At 36.5% G+C, this 17,704-nt stretch overlaps 3 protein-coding genes across 3 annotated transcripts; all 3 read right to left on the bottom strand.

Moving 5' to 3' along the window:
* Positions 1-1,464: 1,464 nt before the first annotated feature.
* Positions 1,465-4,261, bottom strand: LOC119988457 (PRA1 family protein H-like). Its single transcript, XM_038833502.1, has 4 exons — positions 3,767-4,261; positions 3,308-3,444; positions 1,948-2,019; positions 1,465-1,857 (listed from the first exon to the last, which is right to left on the bottom strand). The coding sequence occupies exons 1-4, from the start codon at positions 4,198-4,200 to the stop codon at positions 1,787-1,789; spliced, it is 714 nt and encodes a 237-aa protein (XP_038689430.1). The 5' UTR covers positions 4,201-4,261; the 3' UTR covers positions 1,465-1,786.
* Positions 4,262-6,603: 2,342 nt separating this feature from the next.
* Positions 6,604-10,115, bottom strand: LOC119989340 (uncharacterized protein DDB_G0287625). The gene is made up of 3 exons (XM_038834787.1): positions 9,831-10,115; positions 7,659-9,389; positions 6,604-7,080 (listed from the first exon to the last, which is right to left on the bottom strand). The coding sequence occupies exons 1-3, from the start codon at positions 9,882-9,884 to the stop codon at positions 7,015-7,017; spliced, it is 1,851 nt and encodes a 616-aa protein (XP_038690715.1). The 5' UTR covers positions 9,885-10,115; the 3' UTR covers positions 6,604-7,014.
* Positions 10,116-15,162: 5,047 nt separating this feature from the next.
* On the bottom strand, positions 15,163-16,117 carry LOC119988254 (ethylene-responsive transcription factor 4-like). The gene has a single exon (XM_038833225.1). The coding sequence runs from the start codon at positions 16,037-16,039 to the stop codon at positions 15,395-15,397; it is 645 nt and encodes a 214-aa protein (XP_038689153.1). The 5' UTR covers positions 16,040-16,117; the 3' UTR covers positions 15,163-15,394.
* Positions 16,118-17,704: the final 1,587 nt, after the last annotated feature.

Raw genomic sequence — 17,704 nt, 5'->3', positions numbered from 1 at the left:
TGAATCGTGTGCATCTTATCTTATATTACAATTCTATTTATGCTTCATCAACTACTGACTGACATGCATATTAACACAAATGAAAAATGTCATATAGTAATTTCAATATAGAAAGTTCAAGATTTACACTAAGAAACTCCAATATTTGAGTTTACTATCCTAGAGAGCTTCTTTAGATTGGTGATTCAAGATTTGACATGTTGAAGATACTTGCCTGAAAGTGTTGAAGAGTCTCTAACACGGGTGGTCTTGAGGGTTGCTTCTTTCGTCCTCTTCAAAGAAGTTTGAAAAAGAAGTCTCTTAACAAGGTTTTACAGTATAGCATGGAAAATTACCGGTCACAACGAGTCATTAACTGAGAAGGTGAACTTGATTGCAATAACTCTTAGCTCATGCAGAGATCGTGAGTTCAATTTGACTGTTTTCATTATCATAATTTACGAGATGAACCTTTCCTCAACCCAATGTGGCCCAAAAAAATGGAAAATAACCATTGGGTTGCACTTGGTAACTCTTCTTCGACAATAGCACACAGTCAAATCTCACCCTTTTCTGTAACAAAAGAGGTTCCAATTCCATCTAATCTTTCTCCCCATTTTTGTCATAAAATTCACAAAGGGTAGGGCAAGGACACAGACCAAGCAACAAGAAGTAGGCAAGCAGCTAAGCACTTCAACACAAGGGAGTCAAGCACACATCATCACAAGCCTTCATAACTATCATAAAAAATTCAGCAATCCACAATGCATGAATAAGAACAATAGCACAGGATGACAAGAAGGCAAACATTCAAACTACCCCCCACTATTATCTTCCCATTTATATAAATTCTTACATATGAACAATATAAGCATATGTCAAACTCCCACTACTTTAGGAAGCCAACAATCACATTCTCCATAAACACCACTACCTTAGGAATTCAAGGAACTACCACCCTAAACTCAACATAAGCAAGATATTGCCTCCCCCTAAATCTAAATGAAATTCAAGGCTCCTCACCCTTGGGATCAAAAAATCTCCTTTATGTCACATATTGACAAAGGGTAGAGACAGCAGAATATTACAACACATGGAAAGCGCAGCATTGGGAAAAATCAAGACATTACAACCATATATCCATCAATGTTGTCAAAAAGCAAAATGACAAAGAATATGGGCATAATCCAAGCTCTTGGAAACTTAACATTTATCCAAGTATATCAACAACAAGCTTCAGAATAAAAGCATGAAGATCAGACCATGTCCAACATGAAATGTCCCTATCGATATATATCATGTCAAATCTCAACTCAACAAGAGACGTAAGAGAACATGGACATGAAACAATACTCACTATTCTTTGAATCCGCAAATCATAAGTTCTATACTTGTCCAGTCACATTAAAAGTGAATATTCATTCAACAGTAGCATAATCGATCACTACAAATAAATTGGGTAATCTAGTTTCGAAATCACCAGCAAGAATGAATAAATTCCAACCATTTCTCTGTATTGTGTAGTGTAGTCGTTCTTACAAGAAACTCACATGTTCACAATTATATGAAAATAGGAACATTCATAGAAACTCACATGTTCACAAAGTTATAATGTTTTTCACTTGTTCATACCACTGAGGCGCAAAAAACCCAGTCTGCGGTTGCTACACAGGCACAGAGAGCTTTCCCATTTCGCGACAATGGAATGGCATGACAAGAAGTATAATAAGAAGCCTCTTTTGACTAAAATCTGCAACTAATAAAGACCTTCCAGCAATAAAGAATGACAAACTCTCGAAAGTAACATCTACTTCCATTTTCCCCTAGAAGGTTGCGTTGTTGGAGTGAGCTTCCGCAATGTGGCATGGAGCATCATCACTATAGAAGGGAGGAAATGTATCATCTTAGACTACAGAAATAATTATGCCAACATAAATAGGGAAACAATTAAACAAATATAACAATTACCTGCATAAGTGACCGCAAGCGCACAGAAGATAACCATTTGAACGTTTAAAAGCAACAAAATAACCGCGGTAGCTGCCAAGAAAAATTAAGTTAGAAAAGGTCCACATACTACCGATCATCATCTATTAATTGCCTTGCAGTAGGTTTCATATGATTTATGCAAAAAGTTAAGGAAGTGACACAATGGACCAAATTAGAGTGGGCACATTTGTAAGTTGCAGGTACTACCAACTGTTGTAAGTTTCCAATACCAATTGTCAGTCACATCATGCCAAGAACAATTCCTTACAAAAACATAGCCTATTTATCACGACAGACATGAAATACATCACTTAAAGCAAAGTTTTTACAACTCAATGGGAGTGAAAATATATTCTACAGATGAGATAACCTAAAGTAGAAGTCCTGAAGAAAAATTATGATTTCCCATCATATGCACGGCCAGTTATTCTGTTTTCAGTCTATCATAGACCTAACCATAATTGACAATTCGCAAGATACATTTTTTTAGATCTATTATTTCTTTTAAAAAGGGTGACAAGCAGCCTCAAGAAGAACAGCTATCAAATGATCTCATTGTGAACACTTTGCTAGATCCCTAAATCTCCAATGATTGTAAACACAGGTTTTCCATAATTTTACCTAATCACCCAAGCAAGGCTGGAGTATTTGAGAAGCTCAACAAGTACATATGATACTTTTATCCAACTCAATACAATTCAGTAACATCATTCCTCTCTTAGAAAAAATATCAAAAAACATAGCCTATTTATCAGGACAGACATGAAATACATCACTTAAAGCAAAGTGTTTACAACTCAACGGGAGTCAAAATATATTCTACGGATGAGATAACCTAAAGTAGAAGTCCTGAAGAAAAATTATGATTTCCCATCAAATGCACGGCCAGTTATTCTGTTTTCAGTCTATCATAGACCTAATCATAATTGACAATTCGCAATATACATTTTTTTAGATCTATTATTTCTTTTAAAGGGGGTGAAAATAAACATTATGGAAAAACTAGGTCAAAGAGCCCCATCAAGCAGCCTCAAGAAAACAGCTATCAAATGATCTCATTGTGAACACTTTGCTAGATCCCTAAATCTCCAATGATTGTAAACACAGGTTTTCCATAATTTTACCTAATCACAAACAAAAAGCACCCAAGCAAGGCTGGAGTATTTAAGAAGCTCAACAAGTACATATGATACTTTCATCCAACTCAATACAATTCAGCAACATCATTCCTCTCTTAGAAAAAATATGAAAACATTAAAGACAGAAAAAAGAGAGCATAAAGGTTAACCTCACAGACATAATTATATATGAACCAAAGAAAGGGGTGTTGATAACTCACCACACTGGGCAGTTCGAACCAAAACCTGCCGAGTTACAGGGTATTGATCAAATCCCCATCTATCACTAGAGAACCTGAACAGATCCCATAGTGCTAAACTTGATAGCAATCCAACAAGAGCAAGTGGCAGCTGATACCTAACAAGGTAAACAAAAAAATTGAAGCAACTTACCAATAAGAAGAACATAATTACAAACTGGAACCTAAGAAAAGAAAATAACCAAACAAAAAGTTCACAAATTTCCCTATCACATAATAGCCAAAAGAACACAGCAAGTTATCACAACTCAGAGTATAAAAGTCTTGCGATGAAATATAAAACACCGATGAGAGTTGTAAAGGGGCGTATCGGATTTCAGCAACCAAAAAAAGCCAATCTTCAAAACCCCAAAAGAGATGGAACATCACAGAATAGCATTTACCGTTCAATTCCCTACACAAAGGAGAAAGAATACATACAGAGAGCAGACAAAGAAGACGATGAAGAGAGACGCGTAATTGCGGGCGTGACGCTTGATATTCTCCTGAACCCTGAGCCTGGCTTGATCGGTAGAGGACGGAAACGAGTAAGACCCAAAGTCCCCGAAAAAACCGCGAGTCCAGGACGGAGTTTCGCCAGAGAAGTCATCGGTGGTGAGCTTTGAAAACGGATTGAGGGTGAAAAGAGATAGGATGGTACCCAGACGAGAAAAGAGGGAGGGGACAAAGTGGAAGAAGAAATTATCACTGTTGTTGGCGTCGTTGTCTTTATCGGAGGCATTGGTGATTGTGGAAACGGTGGCGGTGGAGGAGGACCTATGGTCGAGAAGGTCGAGGTAGCCGGAGTCGCGAAGCCATGAGTCGAAAGCCGGGTCGGGTACGCTTAGGGATAATGGGTTCGCTGAGAATACCATATTTCAGGGGACGGGTTCATGAATATACTCAACCTGCTCAGCCACCATCAATTTTATCCCCATTTACCTGAAAGAACAAGTAACATGATTTTATATATTAAAATATTAAAAAACTAATTTTTAATAATAGTTTTTTTAATACACTATAATCCAAAATCAACATCGCACATCATGATGCTCAAATCATTCATGTCTATCAGAGATAACACATAATAGTCCGGAATCACCATCGAAAACCGTGACACTCAAATACCATCCATCACAAGTTCACAACTATCAAAGGGCAACTGACGGGACGATTCCTCGGTTGCCAAAAAAAAATATTGATTTCAAGTATGACGGGATTATATGAATCCTTTTTTTATTTTCTTCACCCCTATAATGTATAGGGCATAGCTTTGTAAGTAATCATGATAGAGATAAATTCCTTCATTCATTTTTTCCCTTTTTTTGGTCATAATGTTAACTAAACGTCATCTCATCAATAACTCAACATTTTTTCTCTCTCACCTTTTATCTCATCTCTAACTCAGCATTTTTTCTCTCTCACCTAATCTCTTCCCTAACTCTCTCTCACCTCATCTCTTCGACTTTAATATTTCTTTCTATCATATCTTACTGTAACAATGACTTTAATATTTCTTTGTACGGCGTCGCTTTTCACACCCCCATTTTTTACTTCTCCCACCCCTATCAATTGTCAGTTTTATTGAAATGACATTGTTTAATCGTAACACGATTTATTGGCTGACTCCACATATGTACAGCTATTACCTTTATGTGAAAAGAGGAGAATCCGTAGGTTTTTTTTTTCTTTTCTTTTTTCTGACATTTGCTTTTAGGTTTCTAGTGAAATGATCATTTAGGGTCAAAACAAATTTACTTATTCCATTTATTCAAACTTCAGCAATTGCAGTAGTTAATTAATTACCTTCTTTATTCTTTTTTTTTCCTTTGAAAACTATGAACTTCATTATATATCTTAAATGAATATTTTTTAATATTATTTTTTTGAAAAAATTTAAAAATAAATATTTCATCTAATTACTGTATCCTACCGGTAGGATAATCATATATCATCAAAATGTATCAAATTTAAGGTCAAATCTACTTCTCTAGGCTTGACAATTTCATAATTCTTGTGACAAGCAAATTTTGAGAAATACCAATACGTGAAATCACAACTATTTTAGAGAGAGACTAAACTTTGACAAGACAAATTTATGTGGGTCCCATGAGTCAAGTACAAATGATACATCAACATTTAATTAATTAATTAATTTATAATAAAGTAAGTATCTTAAATTTTTATTTAATTATATTAAAATTAAGTAACTTTAAATTCACTGTTATTTAAATTTTATTTGATTATATTAATTTTATAAATTAATTTTAATGTTTGAATACATTTATATTTCTTTTATACAACTAAAATGCATAATACTCTTGCACGTAATTTATCATAATATGTTACACGGATTAAATGTTACCAGTGAAATTTTAATCAAACACTACAAAGCATTAAACTAACATATCTGCTACTAAAATTGTTCAACATTTTTACTACCACCATTTCTGTTAATATATCTGCTACTTTCAAAAAGTTTTATCACACTAGGCCATAAGAAAAAAAAATCATATTGATTGTATTTTATTCTCAAAACAAACGAGAGAGTAATAAGGTATGCACACTACTAAAGGCTCAGAAGCAACTGACTCCCAACTTAGACTGTTTTAGCTGTGGCTATGGCTAGAGAGAGAGAATGATAGAATAAGGATGAGTAGGTAGGTACCTCACAAGTAGGAAAACTCAAAAAAAACTGGTCAAAGTCCAATCCAAAAAGTTTTTTTTTTTTTTTAAAAAGGAAGCCCTTCAAAAGAATATGGGGCCCACTTATTTCTCCATTGAATCCCACTTGAATTTTAAACGACCGCCTCAATGTCACCATCTGTACTACGACGTCATTGTTATGATCTTCTTGGAAAATGGCAAATAAATCTTGGCCGTCTGTTTTGTAGATCTAAGGTACTCATTGTCCAAAGTATACTGCATTTCTGTCACTAACACTGACACTGTCTATTATGTCTTTTCATTAGGGGTGCAAATAGCAAAAAAGTCGGTGTATATAGCAGGACCCTTTCAAGTATAAGAGGTAGAATATATATTAAATGACAGTTATTTTTTTTATTTCCTTTATTTTCGGCAACTGAAACAACAATCAAACACCAAAATTTCTCGTTCTAACCTCTCTAGCCATCTTGAATGTATAAACATAACACCATTTCAAATGTCTGCATGTTTTGTGGATTGTTTGAGCAAATAACTGGACCAAACTGTCAATTCCTGCTCTGCCTCTATGTTGCAGAGACATTTGATGAACTATATAAATAGTACCACTTAGAAAAATGAAAATTGTTGTGCCATATTCCAATCAGAGTATGCAAATGAAAGCCAATGAAACCTGGTTGATTATGCAGTTCCAGTGTCTAGCCCAGAAGTTTAGGGCGCTAAGATAGACCATGACAACCAAAACATAAAACACTTGGTTTGTTTATAACAAATGATGCATTGGAAAAATACCATATAATCTATGGAAGGCACCTAAACCAGAATCTGTCAGCAGACACAACAGCTAAGAGCACTTTCCAATACCAAAGTTCTGCAGAAGACTCCTGTTTCAGGTGCTGGGTGCCTCTCATAACCCTAACCATGTTCTATCAAAAGATGTCTCTCACTCTTTCTCCCACCACCAGGAGCCCACTCAATCGTAAACTAGCCTCTACATGCAGATACTGAAACCAGCAATAAACAGATCACCGTTTGAGCGGCCTCCTAGCCAAAGCAGGTGTTTTCTTTGGTATGTAGACCTTGTAGCTCACCTGGCCAAAAATTATACAAAATAAATTTTAGCTCAAATGATATGTTGTTATAAGAAAATGTTAGGGTGGATGCTCAAAAAATGAATGCAATGCAAACGGAAAACTCTTAGTGAACATGTGGAAACAAAAGAAAATATTTTATAAAAAAAACGACAGGGGTTGTCTAACACAAAAAAGATTCGGACAAGTTAAAAATAGTTCCGCGATATGAGAAGGTGAGGAAATTCAGATGAGGGTTTTAAGAAGACAGGAGAACAACTGAGAAAGACAATGGTGAAAGTCATACAGAATAATAGGATATAACTATGCACAATGCTTAGCGGTTGGCGTAGTCTTAGAAAAGAGTAACGTAGTCTTAGAAGAGAGTGATACATGGAGGAGACTACCAACGGTGGAGTACGAGCAGTTTCGCTGAGGATTCAAACAACTCAAATATTTAACATTGAACTTTTTTTGTTGTTGTTGTTATTGTCTTCATAAGAAAACAAAACCAGAAGTTAAACAACTAAATTATATACCATAGTCAAATTTCTTGACCTAAATGAACAAAGAATGTAGATAAAAATTAAAACACTCACCTCAACCATTTCACCACCCCTCATCACAGACATTGTCTTCCGCTCCAACTGTGAGCCCTCCGTAGTTTGTTCCTGCAAATTATTTGAGATAACGTTTCCTGCCACAGGTTCAAGGGAAGGAGACGGCAGAACAGAAGCAGAACCAGAGGCCTTATTGAATGTATCACCATTATTTTTGACACTCTGGATATTCACAGCTTGCACAGTTTCTGAAGCACAATTAACTGCCCCACTCTCAATAACCATCTTTTCGCCGGGAGGATTCCCTGAAACATTCACCCTCTTGTGAGGGCTGTTAACATTAGATGATACTTTTCTCAGATCCGATGTAGCTAATTTTGGTTTGTTAGTAACAGCACTGGCAGTACTAGCCTTTTCAATGGTGTGGTCAGTTACAAGAGCAGAATCCTGTTTGGCAGACCCAGATTCATTTCCAGCATTAAACCTATCTGAATTCTTTTCCTCATTTTCTGAAGAATGAGCTGTATCCCTTCGCAGTACAGTCGCACTACCTACTGCTACTGATTTCAATGCAGCATTCACTTTAGCACCCTGGTCATCTGGGGCATTCGTTTGACGTAATTCAGCCTTCACAATAGGTATACTGGCACTCTGGATTTTCTCATCAATAGGAGTCTTTGCAATTGTTTGGAGCCCTCCACGAAACTTTTTTAGGTTTTCTAAAGCCCTTTGTCTTAAAACAGATTCCAAATCATCAGCACTTGCATTTCCAACAGAATTTAAAGCCTCGTTGTTTCTTTCGTTTACAGCATCAGTAGTCCCAATCCTATCAGGGCTATGGATACTTCGATAATAATGGGCTTCATCATCCTTCCTACCTCCAGTTACATCAAAGGTCTGGTTGCTAGAAACCATAGTTTCTTCTATTTTCCCATCATCAATAGCATTTTTCTTCTCAGATTCAACACATGAAGAATGAGGCAAGTCCTTCTTGCTGCCCCCATCATTGCTATCGTTGCTTTTACAAGAAGGGTAATCATCATGATCATATACCATTTCTTCATTATTGTCAATTTTAACGAACTCTCTTCCCTCTTTGTCCTCCTTTGGAAAAGTAATAACTGATCTCAACCGCCTAGAATTGTTCTCTGCAGTCCAGTTTTTCTCATCTTGATAATCTGTACTTCCACTGAAGCCGCTACCTGTAGAACAACTCCTTGATCTATATATCTTCCTTTTACTTCCACCTTTTATCCTACCCAATTTTCTCTTACTTTTCTCTTTCCTCTTAGACCTGCCTGCATGCCTCTCAATTTTACTCTCATCACTACTACTACTCTCGCACTGACAATCTGAGCAACTGCATGAATCATTGCTCATGGAACTTGTACTTCCATCTCTCCTAAACTTCTTTTTCTGCATTTTCTTCCTGGCCTCAAAATTAACATTTTTCTTTGATCTTTTCTGTCTCCTAACAGGGGAAGTTTCCCGGCAGCTCTCATTGCTAGAAGAACGCCTGCGATTCCTCTTCCTCTTACTGGTCTTCACATCCTTCCTTACACGAGACCGAGACCTACTGCTCTTCACATCCTTCCTTACATGAGACCGAGACCTACGACTCACGTAATCATCCTCAGAACTAGATGATGATTTGGACACCAAACTTCTCGAATCACAATCATCATCCGAAGAAATCTGGTAATCACGACGATGCGAAGCAGTAGATTTATATCTTTTACTCTCACTCCTACCTCTTTTCCTTGCACGAGTCTATAAGGGACAATGTATATACACAAAATAGAATTTGGTAGTTAGACAGCAAGAACTAAATAAACCCATATTTCCATTAAACCATGAGATTCTGTGCACAATGCCGATAAAAGCAAAAGAAAGAAACAATTAAGACAAAACTCATGACAGCCACAATCCTTCCCAAATTCAATCCAATCCAAATTTTCCCATAATTTTTCATCCAATAAAAAAAATGAAGTAAACTGTCATTACGCCTTTTCATTTTCCCAACTTTTTTTTGGCGATCCCAAAAAATAAACGAAGGGATCGGTCTTTTAAGAGAATCATAGCACAACTATAAGGTAAAATTGTGAGGGCGGTAAAATAACAGAACAACTCAAACCCGAAACTTCAACATTGAAAAAGCAAAATTCGGAGAAGATTTCAGATACCCAGTGCGAAGGATTAGAGAAAGAGTACCTTAGAAGGATTCTTGGATCGTTTCTTCTTAGAAGAAGAAGAAGGCTTCCCCATCGAGATCCCTTTTGGCTCTTACTTCACTCCCTGCAACAATAAAAGACAAACCCACAAAGGAAAAAAACTATAAAGACTAATCAGAAAATACAGACAGTCAAGAACAGCGTTAATGACAGAAGAAGAACAGAGATTGAAAAATCGGGTGAAGGAGTTTCGTCGCTGCTTTGTTTGTTCGGGGGAAGAGGACGAGAGAAGTGCCCTTCTCGTCCTCTACTACTTCATGAAATCCGCAACGACGTCGTTGAGAGACAGCTTCGTGGACATGTGATAAGGCCGCGGTCAGTCGGATTTTGGGCTCTAGAAGAAAGCCCATTTATTTATGTTCACAAACATGATTGTTGAATAATCATGTCATACATGCATCACGAATTAAAGGTGATTCAGTTAACAATCGACTAGATTAGGATATGTATGACCAAAGTTGAATTCTAATGAGAAATTTCTCAGCGTCATTTAAAAAAATAATGTCATACATGCATGAATCAAACTACCCCAAAAGAATCCATTATGTATGACAGTTGGACCTTTCTTAATTGGGCTGCCCTAGGATTCGGGCTTTTGTTCAACTTTGTGAACCTCTTGATTTGGGCTTCTGAAATATTTGGGCTTTGGCGCAGAAGCAATCACTGGAACCCAGGAATCCAAGGCAAGAAAATTATGTGTTTTTGTGATTTTTGTTTCACTCTCTTAAAAGTTTTAAAAAAAAACTCTTCAAAAATTAGAAGGAAAAAAAAAGAAAAGAAAAGAGACTATAACGCGTAGGAGAATATATTTTTAAGATGAGACAATGGACATAAAGGGAGAGATAATGAAAATTTTGATAGTGTACATGGAGGGTATGAGTTTGGAGATAAAAATGAGGCAGCAAAAATTACTTTAGAATTTGTTGTAACGGATAACTTGTGTCTAGTAAATATACGATTTAAAAAGAGAGAATCGCATGTAATTATCTTTAGGGATGGGCACAACTCAAGTAAGATAGATTCCATTCTTATAAAGTTATGCTAAACACGGATAGATGATTTTGTAAAACCTATAAAGTGATTTCAGATGAGTTTAACCACACAACACGATAGAATGATAGTGGTGAACATATGCTTTAAAAAATAGTCTAGAAGAAGTATAATAACACGATGTATAAAATTAGGAAGTGTATTCTAAAAGGGGATAAATATAAAAGCTTATTAGGAGAAATTACTTAAAAATACAAATTGAAATTTAGTTGAGTAAGAAACTCCATGTGGGGATAAATGATGGTTTTTATCAAACACGCAATAAAAGAGATACTTGGTGAGTCGAAAGATGGTATACCAAAAGCTAGGAAAATATGATGATACCCTCTCACCCCCACCCACAGAGGACAAACCTCAAGAACAACATCCGCCCAAAGATAAAATATTGATCAAATTAAATAATTAATACAAGGCCAGGCATTATAACCTATAAGCCCCCAATAATTAAATTAATTAGGTTCAACTTACAAACTAAAACATTAATTTGCTGCTAGTACCATGATTTATTTTTGCTCTGATTATACTCGCAGAAGAAGAATAAAAAAGAAGGTGATGGTTAGTAAACAAGTGGAAAAAAATAAAATAACACTCTTAGGATGTCCTACACGTGTCGCACAACAAGAATCTCACTCGCTATCCGGGTCCCACCAGTTTGGACCCCATTGGCGTATATGCGCCGGCTTTAACCCCCGTCTGTGACCGCCACCAACACATGTTTCGCGACCAAAGCATCCGTACATAGACCCACGTGAAAATACGCAAGTGTCTAATTCCTATTGGTGAAGTGTCTATTTCCACTGGACCCCACTTCACGAGGACTTTGTTGATCTAAAAGACAAAAGAAAATCTTGAAAATGTGAAAAATAGAATGCACACGACACCGCATGAACCGGCAAGGGACCCACCGAAAGCTGCCGCCCGCCGCCCGCGCTTTCCTCTTTCGAGCGACTTTTGATATTTGTATATGCGGATATGCCTCCCTCTTGTTTTGTTATAGAGTACGTGTATATATATATATATTTTGTTGATAAAAACTCGTTGTTATAGTCTTATACAGTTTAACCCACAAGGATATTTGATTATACATAATAACAACCCAAGGGTTTTGTTTTCTTTTACTTATATCCTTCCTATTAGAGATTTTGCCAACATAAAGCCTGCTAGTTCGCATATACATATTCGTGTGTGCGTGCATCGCTTAATATATTCTCTATTTTACTTACTCAAACACTACATTTTGACAATTTACATCCTCTATTTAACAACAATTGTATCAATATATCTCTACCATAAATCTCTACAATATTAAAAATATTACTTGATTATATTTAACAAAAAATTGAAATGGCCTATCCACATTTTTTGAAGAAATGAGAGAAGAGAGTATGTTATAATATTATATTATATTTTATAAATAGAGATTTTGAAGTGAGTCTCCAAAAATAGAAAATTACTTTTGCAAGTATCTATTTTAACTACTTTTACAACATATCATTTTCGTTATCTATTTTAACTATTTGTATCATTTTAGTCTTTAGAGATACTCATGCATGATGCATCTGCTCTTAATATATATAAATGAGAGTTTATGCTATAATTTGTTTTCCAAAAATAGAATTTTGTCCAATATAAGATGGTTAATGCCTTTTAACTTTATAACAAAAATAATAAAAAGTATCGTACTTTATGTCTTGCTAACAATAATATCGCATGATGTTTCCATGAACCAAGTATCGTGTTGTGTTGTGTGTTCTAATATTCTCTAATTTAATAATAAAAATACTTATATCGTGACGTTTTCAAAATATATTCAATTCCGAATAAATAAGATTTACGTTAATACATTAGTGTTCATTCATCTTTATTTAAGCACGAAAATGAATGCAAGGCCATCATTAATTAACACAGTTGGCTTATCAAATATTCTATTTGACGTAATTTTTTATGTCGCCATGCAGAATCATAATTAGTTGAAGCCTTTAATTATGATGTGAACTAATTCTAATAATCATTAACTAATACAAATTATTTGCACGCTAATGATGATATATGTATATACTTAATCAATTTTATAGAAGGACTATCGGTGCATCAGTGTCCATGCACCATATTAATTAAATGAAAAAAATTATTCATGGATCCCTATAAAATTATATAACTGGCATTCATTAAGATCAAAGAGAGATGAAAAACCACGAGTAGCTCAAATAATACTCATGTGTGTGGTATCTCATAGAGGTCAAAAGTTTGAGTCTCCTTCATTCCCTTCGCCTATATTAAAAAAAAAAAATCAAAGGGAGATGGAGTGGCATGTTCGCTTCAAGCACTTAATTTGAAAATTTGCAAACTTCCAACCTTATCGAAATTAGTGGGAAAATTTATCACGTTTAAGATATTAAACCTACTTAATATCAAACTTAGTTGGAAATTTTAGCATGTTAAGAACTTAAGCCTACTATAATCTATTGACACAAATTATACAAGCTAACTTGAATCCATGACCATTGGGAGGGGCATAAGAAGATGAGCAATGCCACAAACCCTCAATTTATGACTCTCATTTTACCACCAATCTATATGGTATGTGGGATAGTTTTTGATTATATAAACACCTGCAGGACCTATTTAATATCCACCACTTCATGTGGATTAGGAACAAAATGATAGTCATAAAATGGGAGTATCAAACATTTTTATAAGAACATAGTCTTACTTAGTTAACCAATTGGATTACCACTTTTAGTTATCTATTTCCTCTTTTTTTTTTTTTGGTAATCGATGAATCACGCAGTCCAATATGCCTTCGAACAACTGCTTGAGTATAAACATCGAGTTGCCAGAACAGTCTGCACTACACTGACGACATGTCAAACTGGACGAAGTTCATATGGGTAGAGACTCGGAAGTGTGACAAACCCATTAAATCAAGATTTCAAAAGAAAATATTTCAACTAGTTGGTTCAGACTTCCGGTCCTGGACACCGTAAACCCTAAATTCAAATAGATAACCAACTAGATTTTTCCCAAATGTTTAATTATCTATTTCCTCAATTGAGGTATAAGTATGAAAGCATCCTAAACAAATAGATTTTGCTCGAGAACCCTCTTGGATCTATCTTCTTTTTTTTTTAAAATATTACAATCTTGTTTATGAAAAAAAAAGGGAAAGAAAAGGATAATGTTTTTACTCAATTAAGTCCTTTTTTCCTGAAAATTAACGGAAAACAGAATAATGAAATAAATAAACACTTAAATATGGACGGTGGCGTTGCACGTGATGACAAAAGGAAATCCGGCAAGTAAAACCTCGTCAACACGAAATCACGAAATCACCTGCTTAGTGGACCCCCCGCCTACCTCCTCTCATAATTTATCGGCCCGCCTCAGCAGACGCGGCTACATAGGGACCCGCACTAACTAGCTCTCATTTTCAACCGCTCGATCATTATCACACCCAGCGATCAGTGCAAACAAAGAACAATTGTGAATCAAGGGCGCACGCATAAGAGCCTCCCATGATTCTCATGCGGATGCTTGTGACAATACCGACCAAATCTATGTTATTTTTGTTGAAATTTTCAGTCAACACATTGAAAATATTGTATGTTCTTCTAACCTACAAATCCGCACGAATTTATTTTTCATGAATCGTCATCATTGATATTTAGAAAACATGCATTCGATTTGAGAATAGTTAGATTTTGTTTATAAATCACAAGACTGAGATATGTCAGACTGTAATATTTTTACTCTTCAAAACTTTTGATTTTCTTGTTTATTTTGGTTCACTTTGATTTTCAAAACCCTGATAAATAATTTAATTTAATTTCGATTGTTGACGTTGAAATCTTAATTTGGTAAGTTATTCTTAATCAATGCTCCACAACTCTAGATTATAAATTCACTTGGTAATGAGACGTAATCTGTAATCATAATCATATATATTTTTTGGTTTCCATGACTATAAAACCATTGATATTACACTTCAAAGGTCAAGATTAGGGCGTAATTGGTTTACTCTTGGATTATTGAAATATTGAATACATAATTAAAAAAAAGTGAAAAAAAATTACCCCACTAAACTATTTAAAAAAATCCGTTTTTGTCAAACAGATAGAATGTCAAACAAATTAAGCACAAGATTTCGGATTCCATTTGCGTAAACAGAAATAAAATTCCTCGATTTTCCTTGGTTTTCTCAGCAGACAAACAAGATCAAACTCAATCTCAAAATGGGCCAAGTATCAAATTCAAAAAAAAAATAGGAAAAAAAAATAAAATCTTTGATATTGAGAAGAGAACCCAAACTTGTTTAACGTTAACAGTAACAAACAAGAACAACAATGAGAACATCAATGTTCCTCGTCAGTAGCACAAAACCACAGGACACAGCCTCAGTTATGTCTATATACAAAAATTATGCAAGAACAATTAAACGACGTCGTTTCTTAAATATTAGATCGCCGTACAACCAACAGGCAGTTCTGTTCTGTATCATTGGGCCACTTCAGGTGGAGGCAGGTTAAGATCAAGATCGAGCAATAATCCTTCCCTCTTGGGTTTACATGGACCACCAAGCTCCAGATCCCGGCCACCGCCTTCAACGACTAAGGACGAATCAGAGTCGCTGTGGGTCCCACCTCCCACCACCGCCTTCAATTTCTGACTAACAAAACCGTAAACGCCTACCCGCGGAGCGAATGCGTCGAAGAAGGCCGTTGGGCGGCCCACCGTCGCGAGCGTGAAGTACGCGTCGCGGAGGAGATGAGGGTTAGTGGCGAGAGTGAGATCCAGCTGTGCCATCGCCGCTGCCGCCGACGGCGGAGGAAGAGGTGGCGGAGGGGAGGAGGAATCAATGGTGCTGCTCTGGCTAGGGCTGCGGGAAAACTCCAGAGAGGGGGAAGGGAAATTAGTCTTGGCCTTGGCACCGCGGAACTCACGAGCGGCGGCGTCATACGCACGTGCGGCCTCTTCAGCTGTATCGAAAGTGCCTAACCAGACCCGGGTCTTCTTCCCCGGATCCCGGATCTCGGCAGCGTATCGTCCCCAGGGACGCTTTCTGACGCCGCGGTAACGGATCTCGTTGGAAGCATTTGGGGTTTGGTTCACCGATTGGGTGGGCTTCTCTTTTGGAGCCATTGATTTCGCTTTGCTTGTCTGGTTGGGTTGTGTATGTAAAATGTTGGGTGATTTGGTGGAAAAGAAGAGCCAAGTGTTGGAATTTATAGAGAGAGGAGAGAGAGAGGGGGGGTGTGGTGGGATTAAAGCGACGCTCCTTTTGGGGAGCTTGCTGTGTACAGTCGAAGCCTTCGACGTGGCTTCTCCTGCACTCACCACTACACAGTTACTTTGGCTCCCTATCACATTGATCCACGTGTGTTCGCCCCTATTCAATTTTTTTTTAAAAACAAAATGCTCTTGATTCCTATTTATAACTAGGGCGGCAAAAAAATCAATTTTGGAGCAGAAAACATTACGTATTTATGAAATATTTGCATGTTTGAACCTTGACATAAAATATTTGTATGTTTGAACGCACAATTATATATCGGTTATAATTGAGTGGTCATTGATGGACATACCATACTCGTATAAAAACGTGCCGGCAAATTTATGGGAAAACAAATTTCACTTGGCGTGTGACATTGATAAAAGCAAAGATTCTCTAGCAAATTAAGATATATATATATATATATGTTATTGTTTTTGACACTCCTTATTTATCTAGAATTTTCAAGTGGGAAGATCATTAAAGCAAGAGGAGCGTCTTTGTCACGCTTCAGGCGTGTAAGTGCGCGCCGAGTGACTGAGCTAAAATGGGATAACTAAGTTCGGTCAATGAGAACATTGACCGAGATCCTGTACAAATCGGCGCAGCCGTCAGAGCATGATTTACGTAGAAAGAGGCGTCACGGTTTTACTCGGTCTCCCTGTCTGTGCACGTGGTCACATGTAAAGCATATACGGTGGGGCGGCGTTTCCTAACGACGGTAACGCGCCTTTTGTTTTTGGTTTGCTGTTAAACGGAAACTCGATGACGGCACGTACTACACAATTTTGTCTGCATACTCTGCATTCTCGCCGCGTGAGCCGGATCTGTTTCCCATGAAGCGGTCCATTGGAATCTAACGGATGAGGATAAGGTGATGCCCTCTCGTGATCTTGACGCGTGTCACCTAATTGCAGTCACTGCCATAGTCCACACCATCTCTGGCTCCTCCCTACGATGTGCATTGAGGTGGTAAAATTTTGTCTGTATATTTGAAATTCGTGTTTAAATATAAAAACTTTGTCTGGTTTAACATCGGGTTTGAGTCCAAATATATAAATTTTGTCATGTTTAATTGTCTAGAACCTAAATTGGATTATGTTATTATCCGGTTTATTTATTTGGATTTAAATCAATTCGGTTATGGTCAATTAAATACGTCCGAAATCCAATCAGAATAAGGATCTAGACATGTAATCCAATCAATTCGGTTATGTGCATTACAGTCTTGTCCATTTAGGGTAATTTGATTTGATAAACTCCATTAAAACAATTCGCAAGAACTGAAGTGAAAATTGCAAAGACCCCCCTTCAAGTATTTAACTATTTTTATTCACCTTTTGAATAATTGATTTGTTTATATTTACTCTCTTAACTTTTCTAAAAAGGCAAAGACCCCATCATATGCAATTCCATGGTGAGAAGATCTTTGCCTTCAATCTCAAAATTAAAGGCAAAATTACATAATTATATTATTCCTAGGTAAATACGGTGGGAAAATTCTAACACCTATGAAATTTGTACCCAGTTACCAA

The sequence above is a fragment of the Tripterygium wilfordii genome, chromosome 21 (genome assembly GCF_013401445.1).
Source record: "Tripterygium wilfordii isolate XIE 37 chromosome 21, ASM1340144v1, whole genome shotgun sequence".
NCBI classification, from domain to species: domain Eukaryota; kingdom Viridiplantae; phylum Streptophyta; class Magnoliopsida; order Celastrales; family Celastraceae; genus Tripterygium; species Tripterygium wilfordii.
This window is presented reverse-complemented; position numbering and strand designations above follow the sequence as displayed.

What these genes read in the sequence shown, in the direction of transcription:
- LOC119988254 (XM_038833225.1), bottom strand. Translation starts at nt 16,039, where the DNA reads ATGGCTCCAAAAGAGAAGCCCACCCAATCGGTGAACCAAACCCCAAAT.
- LOC119988457 (XM_038833502.1), bottom strand. Translation starts at nt 4,200, where the DNA reads ATGGTATTCTCAGCGAACCCATTATCCCTAAGCGTACCCGACCCGGCT. An exon ending in GTCTTCTTTGTCTGCTCTCT is followed by an intron (nt 3,445 to 3,766) that starts GTATGTATTCTT and finishes TTACCTTGTTAG; the next exon opens with GTATCAGCTGCCACTTGCTC. An exon ending in GCTTGCGGTCACTTATGCAG is followed by an intron (nt 1,858 to 1,947) that starts GTAATTGTTATA and finishes TCCCTTCTATAG; the next exon opens with TGATGATGCTCCATGCCACA.
- LOC119989340 (XM_038834787.1), bottom strand. Translation starts at nt 9,884, where the DNA reads ATGGGGAAGCCTTCTTCTTCTTCTAAGAAGAAACGATCCAAGAATCCT. An exon ending in GATCCAAGAATCCTTCTAAG is followed by an intron (nt 9,390 to 9,830) that starts GTACTCTTTCTC and finishes TGTCCCTTATAG; the next exon opens with ACTCGTGCAAGGAAAAGAGG. An exon ending in GGGGTGGTGAAATGGTTGAG is followed by an intron (nt 7,081 to 7,658) that starts GTGAGTGTTTTA and finishes ATTTTTGGCCAG; the next exon opens with GTGAGCTACAAGGTCTACAT.